The sequence below is a fragment of the Pholis gunnellus genome (genome assembly GCF_910591455.1).
Source record: "Pholis gunnellus genome assembly, chromosome: 11".
Lineage (NCBI taxonomy): Eukaryota > Metazoa > Chordata > Actinopteri > Perciformes > Pholidae > Pholis > Pholis gunnellus.
Genome location: NC_136538.1, coordinates 13,259,637 through 13,273,803, shown reverse-complemented (window position 1 = coordinate 13,273,803; position 14,167 = coordinate 13,259,637). Strand labels below are relative to the sequence as shown.

Genomic DNA, 14,167 nt, shown 5'->3' with positions numbered 1-14,167 from the left:
CAGTGCAGCTGACTCAAAACGGTTCACTCTGCAGATTCCACTCATTTGCAATTTTGTAACAACAGCGCCTTCAAGTGTACATTTGACAGAATCAAAACCCCTAAAGACAGAAGCTGCATTTTGCTGTCTTTTGTTGATGAGGTAAAAAACGTTATTCACGGACACATCTTTATTTGACATTTTCACCAGTTATTTGTGTCAGAAGGCAGGTGAAGAAAGTCTTATCTCACTTAACTAATGCAGTCTGTATTTCCGTTTTTTCAGATATGTCCAGCTGAACGGGGAGAAGCTGCTCATGGTGGACAATGAGACATTCCCAGAGTTGAAGCCTAAGACATTGAGGGCTGGACGGACGATAGCCATGCCTCCCATGACCATAGGCTTTTACGTCATCAAAAACATTAACGCATACGCCTGCCGAAGATAGCACTGACCCACAAACCGTTTTTTCACACCTCTCTGGGAAAACACAGGAGGTCAGAATACCACTTTGTTCGGGTTTTTGTGTCTTGCTCAAGGACACTTCAGTAGAGTGTACACTTGGCTTGATTACAGTACAGTCCTCTAGTTTAACAACAACCTCTTCCACCATTATTTCAATGGTAATATTTAAATTACAAATAAACCCAGACTTTTCCTTTTTGTCTTCTCTGCTCCGACAAAGAAAGACTTGCCCAAAACACATAAAAAGGGGCTGCACTGAACACTTTTCAATTCCTTTCACCAGAAACTCCTCATATGCCACAAGACTTGTATGGACAGTGATTGTTTTGTGGTTTTGTATGGAGTTATGCAATATCATAAAAGTCCACATTCTTTGTCTTGATTAAGCTATGCTTTCTTCTCTTGGATTGTATAACCTAGAGTTTTATCTCCGTGTCTGCCAAGAATCTTCTTTTCTTCTAATCTTTCACTGACCAACTGAGATGAAAACTCATAATAGCATACACACGTCAACTTCAGTTTGAGTTGATCATTTCCACTAAGAGAAAAATGCCATGGTGTGTGTGTGTATAAGGTCATTCCTGGACAAGCTAAGTGCTATGGGTGTGTCTGTGTGTGTGTGTGTGTATATGTGTATATGTGTATGCATGTGTTTTATTGATAAAGCTACTGATGTGTCTTTCCAGTCTGTTTTGCCTCTGAAAGTATACGTATCTTCCCTTTCCATATCAAGTGGCTTCAAGGGAAGATCTGTTTCTTTTAAAGGCTGTATGTTGTGTGTGTCATTGCTTTTCTGCTGCAGGTTTCTAGTGTTGTGTAGCAGCGATGCATAGCTGAAGAACAGTGTGAATCTATCCACAACATCTGGCCTCAAATGCAGCCTGCATCCAGACAAAATCTGGGTTTTTGCTTTCATTTCAAATATTCAAAAATACCAGTTTTTCTCACTATCTTCGGTGTGATCTCACGTCTTATAATCCTCTTATGCTGCTAGGGTTTTTTGTACTAAATATACATTATATATTTTACATAATTTTGTACAGATTTACTGTCATATATTATTAGATCATGTATTGTACATAAAGAGAGTGTTGAAAATAAGTGATTTAAGCTTGATATGTTTACTTACACACAGTACACATCTAATTTATACTTTGCTTTGTCTTTATATTTCTATTATAAAAGTCTCTGTTATGTTAGTGGTACTAATGCCCCAACTCTAAAGAAAAATCTAAAATATTTTGTAATTAATAATTGTGTGATTGATGCAAATGTCAGAGGCACTGACATAGGCACTGAGTTATAAGATGGTTTTTGATGTTTCACAGTTTCATTTCATAATATTTTATCATCTAATATATAGATTGGCTTCTTATTTTCAAGACTAAAACCAAAGAGTGAGTAAAGACGTCATTGTGTTCTCTGTGTTGACATGAATTAGAATAATGTTTCTACACTCTTACATGCGGGAACATAAGCGGGAGCAGGTTCCCTACCCGAACATGTTCCATTTAAAGAATATTTGTTCATAGTTGATGTAGAGATGTTCATATTTCTTTTTGAGAGCATTATTTTAATATGTAAAGTGTGCCTGTATATTATTTTTTCTTAAAAAAAAGTTTAGATTGATAATAAACACCTACAAATACCTCGGAAGTTGTATTTGTTTTGTATAAGCTTCACTCACTGTGTCAAATTCACCTTGACACAATTTGCACTAAAACAAGAAATGCATTCCTACTCAGATTTTGAACAACGTTCAACTTTTTTTGGAAACTCACTAGTTGCATACATGAGACAGCTTCGTCCCATCATGTGAATTAACATTGCGCAATGACTCTTCAGTGGTTCTCGGGATATAACAGAGATGTGCAGAAGCACATGGTCTCAAGGAATAGAAACAAAGATGAGAGGCAATGATATATGCCCACATGGGAGCACAAAGAAAAGCAGATCTGCCCTCCGACAGAAAGAAACTAATAATATAAACTGCCACATTCAAGCAGCATCCTTACGCTCTTACACACATGCACAAACTGTTACACTCTGAGGTCCCAGATGTGGAAACAGCTGGAGCAAGTCTTTGTAGTGGGAAGAGTGCTGTCTTGTCCCTGCATGAGACAGCTGCTGATGGGAAACATGAAGCCAGGATGGGGCTAAACCTCCAGACCTCAGCTTTGGCCCAGACAGACTGAACCTGGGCCAAACCTGGCTCAGTGTCTGCTGATGCATAGACAACTGGGATCTGCTTGGTGGGGTCATGTCAAAGGGAGATGATGAAGGATCTTGTGTGCACTTTGACTAAAATGTTTGATCAGTTTCTCCCAGACGAGCATGGTATGTAAAGACTGCGCTGCACTGATTTATATAGAAAGCAATACAAAAGGCTTGAACTGTACTGAAGTTTCATGACAGTGAGTCTTTAACACTGGCAGCCCATCAAGAGCCATGATCCAAAGCATGTACCTTTAATTATGTTTTGTTTTGTTTCGTTAAGTTCCATTCATGGGAAATGGGCTTTTAGCTTTTATGTATTTAGCAGAAACGTTTGGTCTCAGAAATGAACTACAGGAACAGTCTCATGCTCACTCGCATGCGGTTCATTTCAAACAGGCCAACATTGTTGACACATAAGAATCAAACTAGACTCGTTAACGCCTGGTCCATTTAATCGAGGGTCACACGAAGAGAAAAATATTATTCATCATACCACGAAGGCCAACACGTGTGTGCACATTTAGATGAATGTGTAGACATGCTTTATTTTTAAAGCACATGCAAACCTGGAAAAACAGAGTGAGAGAGCAGGCGTGCTAATGTACAGAGAGAGCAGGAATTGGGCTGCACTTTCTCAAGAAAATTGCTTGAAATCGGTTGTCAGTGTTCGTTTAAAGTGCTCTTAGATCACGTCACATGTTTGATACATACAGGCAAATGTAACCGTGTGCCAGGGCAACACATGATCTTAATAATTTCTACTTTTAAATGATACTTTTTATTCTAGTAAGCTATGTTTGTTGAGTAAATTGAGTGCTTGACCTGTAAGTAATAACTGACCAAAGCAATATCGAGCAATGAGGCCTTATAGTGACATTCAGGATCGTATCAAGCCAATCCATAGAAACTGTTTTGGTTTGGCACACTTCATATAACCCTGTACCTTGTGATAACAACTGCTGAGCGTCACTTCCACCGGCGAAATCTAATTGTGTTGTGATTTAGCCCGACTGCGCCGTATCTGGCCACTTCTGCGTGACAGTGCCTCTTTAGAGGAGGTAACTGTTACCCAGGCCTGCCTAACACTGTTTACACTCGGTGATCCATTTTGAGACATGCAAGGCCCCCTTCCCATGTTAGCGTACACTGAGGATTTCATGATGTTTACTCTGTATATACAGGAGTCAGCTTAAATAAGACTTCCATGAACGCTGGATCCCCAGAAAACTGATGGACTAGATTAGACTTTGGCCCACAACGTAGAACTCTCTTGGCATTTTGGACCATTTTGACCCAAGCAAGGTTAATAAAACATAAATATTTATGTTACTATGAGGTTCTTTGCTGCGCTCAGAAGCCAAACATACAATCTGTGCTGAATATTGTGATACAACACAGATTTGTTGTAGCCATCAAAACATTCTCTGAGAAACAGCTGTTTGGTGAGTGTATATCCGTGTATATGCAGCATATATGTAACGTATGTCTGCTAAGTTGCTCCCTCCATGAAAAAAATAATATTTATGGCAGGGACAATATTGAGTTTATAGTGTATTGAGAATTTATTATCTCTCCTATATAATGTGTTTTTTTACCCATAGTAGTGTGTTAATGTTTTGCTTTGCAGGTCCATGTATATGTTTGGAAAGCAATTCATAACTTCTCCCTATGATAATAATTGTATTTTATGTTCCAAATTCATGTAAATAAAAATAATCCAGGCCAACAGGCATCAATCTTTGTATTATTGTGATCTTTATAATGTCTCTTGTTCCTCTGTATGTAAAAAGTAAATACAATCAGTAATGGTTTGTCCAGATGTTGCTGTGTTTCGTGTTCACACACATTTTGCTCGTGGATTACTTTATTAGGCCTACTTTTCTTAGAGATTTGCACAACATGGTCAAATCTCAATCACCTCCATTAAACTGCATTCCACAAATACCAAACTGTCTCAACAGCGCAGCCTCTCAGTCACGCGCCCCACTTTAGGCACGTGACTTGTTCCTGCGTCGCTGATCACCAGGCTCCTCGAGGAGGGCAACCCATTGAGGATAACGTTCACATTTACTACATCCTCTTAACCCAAGAGCAGTCTTACAAGGTCCCCATAGCGTGATATCGCTGTTTTCAGATCAGCGCACACTTCCTGCTGCTGGTGTCACGTGACCTAGCGATGTGTGTTGTGGGTTGGGTTTGAGACCAGATAGTAGCCGCGAGGAAAGCGTCCATGAGCTGAGGAGAGCTGAAGCTTTGGACAACAGAGACACTGGACTGAGATGCTGGGACCACCCGTCGCGGAAAACACAGAGTGAGTCGTGACATGAAGCGTAACAGTGTCTTTGTTTTGTACGTGGGACAGTCGCGAGCATCAAGGAAGTTAAAAGTCTGGTAAGGGGAAGTAACTGAGGGCTCCAGGTAAAACACGGGATGTAGCTTACGGATCGGAACAGCTTCAGGTAATAAAAGGCATCAGCAGAAATAAACCCTGTGACCTACATACAGGCCCATACAGTCAGTGGTATAGGAGGTATTGTTCATATCCTTTACTGAAGTAAAAGTACTAATACTGTACAAATACTATAGTCAAAATAATAAAGTCCTGCATTGAAAATGTCACCTAAAGTAAAAGTAGCCCTATGTAAGTATATTCAGGAAAATACAAGTATTACAAGTAATAGAACTCACTGCAGAAACATGTCCCAAATGCTTGTTTAATCCAACCAACTGTACAAAATTAAAAATGATTACAAAACAATTAAAAGGATAAACATGAAAAACGTCTTTCAAAATAGTTTCCAATTCATTTTTGTGCCGACTTTACCTCTTGTATGTACTGTTTGGTAGTTTAATTTATAAGAAAATGTATTTCATAAGCTCTTTATATGCACACATCTTAATTTCTAAAGTAACTACAACTGTCAGATAAATGAAGTCATGAAGTGAGAAGTACAATATTTCCCTCTGAAATATAGTGGAGTAGAAAGTACCTTAAATTCAGCACTTGAGTAAATGTACTTAGTTACATTCCACCAACTGCAAATAGTTACACATGTGATTGTGGGGAAATCTGTAAATGTATAAATTTGTACCTTTTGTGTCATGTCTGACTTTACATGTACAGTCCATAGTAGATACAGCAGATATCAGGTTATCAGTCGTGGGTTCGTTTCAAAATAATTGCACAACACGCACACTCACGGCACATTAGCATGATGGTCAGCACTGCAGGCTGTGTGCACAACTTTGATGATGGTTTTCAAAATTAAGGAAGTGTTGCAATCTTCATATGATGGTGAGACGAGACCAGAAAGATTTCACAATGGTATTTCCTAACGATCATTATTTAATTAAACACCTTTTGCGATTTTGTTTTGTGATGTAAATACGAGTCCAAATGTAGTCCGCTACCTTACAAGGAGTTGTTAAAAAGAAACAAAAGGTACTTTGTACGAGAGATTGTAAGTTTAGTGTATTAGCGATTAGTCTTTGAGGGTTTTTAAAAATATTTGGAGTAAGCCGATTTCAGAGAGCAAAAAGTTTACAAAGCTCAGTCTCCAACATTTCATCAAATTAAGGCTGATATCGCGAGCTCTCCAAAGATGGCCCAGTACCTCACAACGCTTACAAATCATTAAAAAAAATCTTTTCTTGAGCAGAATTAGAATACAACTCGTCAGTGAACGGGTACAGTGGACTCTTATATGTGCTTTGACTGACAGCCTCCTGAAATCCCTTACAGTTGGCATTTTTGCCTCTGACCTTACTCCCACCAGAGGTTGTCATTGATAAAATATCAGCTCTTAGATACCGTTTATTTTAAGTCAAAGAGCAATGGAGTGTGGGAAAAAGTTTCTCCAGTGACTACAGTATTATAAATACTGTTCCAGACTCTGTTTTATATCTTTTGCTTCTATACTTTTGTCCTTTTTCTTTGTAGCATAATGCACGTGGAGAGGTTGGAGTGAACAGGACAGCACAGCGAAGCAGGACTGGAGTGACTCTGTGGTCCAGATGAAGTGCTTGCTGATAGCCAGTGAGAGCGCCGAGGTCCTCTTCCACTGGACTGACCCAGAATTTCAGCAGAATGTCCAGGAGCAATATGGGGCGTCTCAAGAGGACGGCCAGGGGGTAAAGAGGAAGAAAATAAACAGATACTGTGTGTACGCCTTTTTAACTGACTTCCTGTAGCTGTTTGAATAACTCTTTACCTTTTTTATTCTTTCCCTTTCTTTAATGTGATGGCCAGCTTCCAGCCTTCGAGGACAGCATCAGCACTCTGTTTGCTCCCATTATTATCTCCTGCAGCACCATGGTGGACAGGCTGGGTGACAGCTACACCTCCTTCACCACAGAAAACAACCATATCTACATCCTACACCAGGTAGCGCCTGACTTCCTCAACAATAATTATTTCACCCCTGCACAAATCACCAGACTATTTTATCCACCCATAAGCATTAAACACATACAAAGGATGCGATTTTGGTGACCTTTGATCTTGTTCTGAAATGCCTTCATGCGTAAAGAAGATTTCTTTATTCGTGAACTTTGCCTTGCCAACAGCACCGTGACCTAAATAAATGCAGGCCGCTCTTACAGTGAAGCGGCATGTTTGTCATGTGAGTCTTGTTAAGGAATCAAACTGGGCTTTGTCCTCCTGCAGCGCATGAGCACTTTGCTTCTGGTCCATTCAGCGTCAGCAGCCTTTGAGGTCTTTTCTCATGCAAATGAGGACAGTTTCCTACAATCATCTAGTCCGCTCCCCTTTCACAAATATACAATTGTATCCAGGTTTAAGTGCACGATTTACGCTACATATTTAGATCCTGGTTGTTTTTAATCCATATGTTTTAAACTAGGCATACGATGCATAGATGGCTTAGTTTGTACTCGCTGTAGTAAAGCCGGCGCGAGGCGTGAGTGCCAGAAAATGACATAATTACAGCCGGCGCGTGGGGCAAGTGGTTGTGGCGCTTGGCCGTGTATATGTAATACTTGACTTATTTCTTTACAAGGCAATAAAGTAGTCCATGAATATGAGATATGAGTTAACCGATGCATACAATCCCTCCTCGTCATTGTGGAGGTTGGTCACCAATGACCCTCTCCTCAGATGACCACTCCCTCAACATCCTGATACTACTCGACCTCAGTGCAGCCTTTGAAACCATCAACCACGCATCCTCCTCTCCCGTCTTGATTCCTCCCTCCTTATCACTGGCACAGCCCTCTCCTGGTTCAAATCATACCTCTCCGACCGCCAGCATTTCATTAGTATCAATATATTTAACACAGACCCCCCAAGGTGTCCCCCAAGGTTCGGTACTCGGTTCCCTCCTCTTCATCCTCTACACATGCTTCCCCTTGGAAACATCATACGCCACCGTGGTCTCCATTTCCACTGCTACGCTGACGACGCCCAGCTTTACATCGCCACCAAATCCACCACCCACTCCACCATCGCCAGCTGCCTCACAGATATAAAGACTTGGATTCAAGCCGACTTTCTCAAACTCAACAGTGGCAAATCTGAAATCCTCATCATTGGCCCCAAATCACCAAACAAATCCCACCACAACGTCTCCCTCTACATCGATGGCACCACTGTTCCTGCTTCCACACATATCTGTAGCCGTGGTATCATTTTTGATCAAACTGTACTTAAAACTCACCTATTTAAATCTGCTATTAACCTGTGATGCTAGTTCTTTTTTTTTGTTCTTTTACTGTTATAATGTCATCTCTCTGCCTTGTTTATGTTGCTTTTATTGTTTCTGTTTTTACCATGTAAAGTGCCTTTTGAGTACCTTTTCAAAGCACTATACAAATAAAACTTCATTACTTCATTGTCTACTTTATTCAATGCAAGCTGATTAGGTCATGTTGTGTCCTCCCCAGTTCGACGAGTGTCTCTACATCGCTGTGAATGGAGACGGTGAGGAGGGAGAGGGTGATCTGAGGAGGAAGATCTACGTGATGAAAAAGATGATCGAGGTCCTGTTTGGCATGGTCACCCTCAGCAGCAGCCTCCTCAGGAAAGAGTAAGACATTTTGTGCGTTCCGCCCCTTGATACTGGGCCGTTCTAACAAGGCCTGTGGTTGATACATGAACTGTGTTTGTCTCCAGACTGCGTCCTCAGGACACGGAGCAAAGAGCGAGACTGTGGAAGTTCCTCCAGAGCCTGCTGGAGACCTACAGCCACCTCCGAGAGAACGACCAGAGCTTCTTAGTGGAGGTGCAATGCTTCGTATACTTTATACAGCAGGAAAAGTGTTGCCGTTTTTCTTTTGAGTGTTGTGTTTTTCCGAGCAGATTATATGGGGACAAGACAATACCAGAATGCACAGCTTTACAGCGGAGTGCACACTCCTGCCGTCTTGATACCGATTCAAGCTAATATCTGTGTCCCCACTGGAGTCCTGTATGCAATAAAGCAAAGCCAGAGACCTTATTGAGCTGTCAGTGTTATCATGATGCTCACCTATTGTTATGGTTATTATTTAGTTGTTGTGTTTTGATGTGTCTGTGATATATTTCATTATTAGTCATATTTGTAGTCTTTTTTTTTTTTTCCCCTCAGGGATATATTTGGGTCTTTGTTTCCATCAACCTTACAGCTTTTGTACATTGGTAAACATTTATAAAGATGTTTCTGGTTTGTTTTTTGAGTCACATTATATATTAGTGAAGCCCTGACTATCTTGTGTGCATTGCTCCGTCAGATTTAGGATGTGGAAACGTTAACCACTAGATGGCAGGAATGGGCAGAAAGCCCAGTTTAATTGGGTGTTTATATTAATTTGTCCCTATACCTCTTTTTTCTATTCCTTTTCCTTTTATATTTTTATTACAAATCATGTGTGTGTTGAAGTATGTCTGCGGTACAATCTTTCATCTTGTGTGTTTAGGTAGAAATGACAGACTCATGGTTTGTGTCTCTAAGGCTGTCTACTCAGCTATACAGTGAACCAGTTATAACTTGACATTAAAGTTATCCTAGAAATGTAGACATGGTCCAATTACATCCAACCTGAAACCACTCTTTTTTCAAAGTAACAACAAACACTTGACTCACCAGCTATCCTTCAGTCCTCTTTCTCATTAGATTAAAAGGTCATTTTGGGTCTATACTATTTGAAAAGCCAGTTTGTACATGTTTAAAGGGCAAATGCATCACTTTCAACGCTCAGGCTACGATGTATGCAATGGTGAACGTCGTCATTATCATCCTCGCTCTCGTGTCGTGTCCTCCCTCTCTCAGGCGGTGGAGAGGCTGATTCACCCCACGCTGTGTGAGCAGTGCATCGAGTTCCTGGAGCGCCGTTTAGTTCAGCAGCTTAACAGCAGTGTGGAGCGAGCGGGAGAGGAGGTGATGCACGCCTTCATCCTGGTCCACACCAAGCTGCTTGCATTCTACTCCAGGTACAGACGTGTCCATAAACCCTTAACATGTATTCCACAACTTGCAATTTCTTATTTATAACTTCTAAGACAGCGAAGAGGCTTCATTTTTGGTTTATTCTTATAAGATGTCTTTATAAAAGACGCCGTCTCTTTGCTCTGCCGCTCCTTCTAGCCGCAATGCGAGCACGCTCTCCACCTCAGACCTCCTGGCCCTCATCATCATGGCACAGAATATGTATCCTAGCAACACAGACCTGGATGATCCAAATCCCGAGGTAGACAATGCAGACAGCCGCTCGCACAGTAACGACACAACATGTCGGTGACCTTGTTTCTGATTGTTTATCGCCTGCTCTTGTGCATGTTTGTCTGTGGAGGATGTTGAGAGTACATCCGGCTCTGGTCCTGAAAGTTTTTACACTCCGGAGCCCTCCCCTACCGACAGGGACTCGAGCAGTTCAGGTGGGTTGTGTAGAAGAGCCTGTGTATTCATATTTAGTCTATTATTTCTCATTTTACAATGTAACAACAGCAGTATGTTGCATGCTTTCTTCATGTTCGTGTGTCAGGAGACAAGCCAGTGAGAGGAAGTCCACCCGTGTTTGAGTTCGTGGACCCAGACGTCCAGGTGAGAATGTTTAATCCTGAGACTTAATCCTGGTTCAACGCAAAATACACACAATGAGGCCTGTCGACTTATTGAAATTATAATGTCTTCAGATGGCAGAGGACAGCTTGAAAACTCTAGAAGTTCCTCCGCCCGACCCTTCGACCCCTCGCAGAGTCTTCTTAGAAGTCTCACTCAAAGATGGGCTGTATCCCATGATGCCTCACTCCATGTACTGTCTGCCTCTGTGGCCGGGCATCACACTTGTGCTGCTAACAAAGGTTTGTGGACACCAACACACTTCCATGTATGTACTACTGTCATCACGTGTTCTGGCTGGTTGGCCAGCAGGGGGCTCCCTTGTAACACATTTATCTGGACTTATTTAACTACAGTTGTATGCAGTGTTCACAGTATACACACACATTTTGCTCCCTTGTTGAACTACTGAAGCATCTCATTTTTTTTACTCCGTCAGATTCCCACCAGTGCAGTGGCCATGTCAGTGTACACGTTTTTGGAGGCCTTTGCCAAACTGGAGAAACGTTTAAGTGAAGGCCAAGAAGGATCTGCTGCTACTCGAGGCGAGCGGACGATCCATGAAGTCCGCAGCAAACTTGATAAATTCATCAAAGCCCTAGGGCCTAGTGAGATACAGGTGTGTGTTCATACAAAAGATGTCCTGCAAAGGTTTTACATTTCATCAATACATGCCTACCTTCCTCTTTTTTTCTCTTGACACACACTGAATACCTTCCTAAAGATTTGTTTTCTGAATTTGAATACAAAGTGAACTTTTTGTTTGAAGATTTGTTTTGTTACCACCATCTTCACTTGAATAAATCAACTGAAGAGCCAGTAAAAGCACCTAATAGAAAAGGTTACCGCAGCCAAAATAGTCAGTACCTTGCATATTATTACAACGGGATTTAATCATGAATATATATATATATATATATATATATATATGTGTATATATATATTCCGTATTTGGAGCTGCACAAATACAATCTGCTTTTGTTCCTTTGTTTTCTATCCAGTCTGGGCAGTTACAAAAGGACTGGACAGAGTTCAAGAACTTAGCCTTTACCAGAGGAGGACTTGGGTTCAGCAGACAGTAAGTCTTCTGCCGCCCTCTGCTGGCTAAAATGCTTCATAGCAAAGCAGTTTGGTGATTATTTAACTTAAAACGTTCATGTTTTTGTGTCAGTCTCATTCCATCGTGTAAGAAGATGAAGACTCAGCTGTGTGGCGTATACAGACAGTGTTTTCTCCTCGAGTCTCGACAAAGTGGCATTCCACAACGCCTCTCCCCCGGTCTGCAGGAACGAGCCCAGACCATGGTGCAGTGTGTATCAGTCAGCCGAACATCTCTTTGCATTATAGTTGTTAACTAATTAGCGACATTTTAAAATTTCAATCCATTGAGAACTTTTGGAACAACTTTTTAGTACACACAGCATCCATAATTGTTCATGTCGGTACTTCCTTCTCTCTTTCTCTTATTCTTTCACTGTCTTTCTGTTCTACTCGTTTTCTCTCACCTTCTCTATCTCCCAGAGAGAAACTGATGGACTGGAAGGACTTCTTGTTGGTGAAAAGCAAGAGAAATATCACCATGGTGTCATATCCTGTCAGCAAAATAATCCCGCTCCTTTGTTGTGTGTAAATGTGTAATACCTGTGTAATACCTGTGCATGCATTTTTTTTTACAACATGCAAACGCCTAGAAATCTCTTTGAAATGAAACTCACAGTAGTCCTGAGTGTATTGATCTTGACCCAGCTGATCTCACTTACCTGGAGGATTTCCCAGGCCTCATCCATTTTATCTGTGTGGACCGATCCACCGGCCAAATGATTGCGCCATCGCTCAACTTGACGGAACGCAACACGTCTGAGCTGGGGAAGGGACCATTGGCTCGGTTCATCAAAAGCAAGGTCAAGCATACTAGAAGTACACGCCAGAAACTGTTCATGTTATCTAGTCATTTAAGTCTCATTTTAGTCTGTTCCTGCTTTCAGTGCAAAGAAACAGCGATATTTAATTATTTATCTAAATAAATAATTTAATTTTAATGGCTAGGTTTCAACATATTGCCATATTCATCTGTAAAAAAACAATTTTTGCCAATAGTTAAATGAGAAAATAGATGCCACTCTCACAATCTGTGCTTAGCTTAGCTTAGCATAGCATGAAGACTGAAATCAGGGGGAAACAGTTGCTAGGACGTTACTGCTCACGACAAATAAATAGTCCGGCACATAACCTCTCTATATTGTCATTTTTACACCTTTTTTCAAAAAAAAAAATGTTTTAACAGATTAAACAGCCTCATATTTACCGTACAGTTAAAAGAGAATTATCTGTAACAAAACAAATAAGCATATTTCCCCCAGAAATATGAACTATTCTGTTAAATTGTTTACTGCTTCAATAGTTATGCTCATTTTTGCCTTAAATTAATTTCTGCTTACTAATCAATCCTAAAGGTGTGGAGCCTGGTCAACACAACACGGCGTTATCTCCAGAAGGGTTACTCTACGGTAACATTGCGCGACGGAGACTTCTACTTCTGCTACTTCCTCTGGTTTGAAAATGAAAGCGTACGTTACTGGAATGTCATGTTTTAGTATTCAGTAAGAACACAAAAATGATACAGCATCATACAAGTTGTAAATCTGATCAATCAGGGCTTCAAGTTGGAGGCAGGAGACATACCCATCCTTCCTGATGACTCTGCCCCCATTGGGATGCTTGCCTGGGACTACTACAGGTAAACAGCGAATGCCAAAAATAGATGTGATTAATCCAAACAAGAGTGCTGCTGACTATAGAAAGGAATGTGTCCTGCAGGAAGCTGCTGAGGTACTACAGCAAGAATCATCAGGGTGAGGTGGTGAAGTGTTACGAGCTGCTGACAGTTCACCTGGGGGTCATCCCCGCTGAGATCATCCTCCAGCACTGCAGACAGCTGGCAAGCAAACTGTGGGAGCCTTCACGCAATCCACTGCTGTAGACACATCCACACACTTGAACTGAGTCACAGTAGCCACGGTACTCGATCATTGTTTCGCAAACAACTGTTTACTCTCTATAGATATATGGTGTTTTTCATGTTTCCACCTTTTTCATGGTGTATAAGGTTATTCATCCTCTGATAAATGCGCCTAACGTTGTTCATTAGAACACAGTCAAACACCAACATGCACTGTTTTGTGTGAAGTATATTTAGAATATCTCGATTTTTGCAATATATTTTTGAATTCTCACTTACGACCTGTTTTCTATTTATTAGCAATACTTAAAAAAATGTTGTGTTCACTTTTTAAAAAACTGTAGCTGATAATTTTTTATAAATACACATACTGTCCATTGTTGCCTTTACTACTGCTAGTGTCTTAACATGTATGAATGAAGCATGCAATATGTATTATTGTATGTCTCAAATCATTTAGATTATTCTGTGGAGACAATAAATATCAGTACAT

General features: G+C 40.8%; 2 protein-coding genes across 2 annotated transcripts in view; both read left to right on the top strand.

Annotated features, from left to right (window-relative positions):
* Nucleotides 1-427, top strand: part of hpse2 (heparanase 2) — a gene marked incomplete at both ends in the record, with an annotated part of 47,115 nt that extends 46,688 nt beyond the window's left edge. Inside the window, 1 exon segment of the mRNA XM_079169258.1 lies at nt 265-427. Coding sequence (XP_079025384.1) covers nt 265-427 — 163 coding nt within the window.
* Nucleotides 428-4,850: 4,423 nt separating this feature from the next.
* On the top strand, nt 4,851-14,165 carry hps1 (HPS1 biogenesis of lysosomal organelles complex 3 subunit 1). Its single transcript, XM_079169163.1, has 18 exons — nt 4,851-4,972; nt 6,602-6,792; nt 6,911-7,045; nt 8,563-8,705; nt 8,792-8,900; nt 9,927-10,087; nt 10,242-10,344; nt 10,447-10,531; nt 10,639-10,697; nt 10,790-10,957; nt 11,155-11,334; nt 11,717-11,793; nt 11,887-12,024; nt 12,237-12,302; nt 12,472-12,616; nt 13,169-13,282; nt 13,370-13,452; nt 13,533-14,165. The coding sequence occupies exons 2-18, from the start codon at nt 6,676-6,678 to the stop codon at nt 13,693-13,695; spliced, it is 2,046 nt and encodes a 681-aa protein (XP_079025289.1). The 5' UTR covers nt 4,851-4,972; nt 6,602-6,675; the 3' UTR covers nt 13,696-14,165.
* The last annotated feature ends 2 nt before the right edge of the window (nt 14,166-14,167 follow it).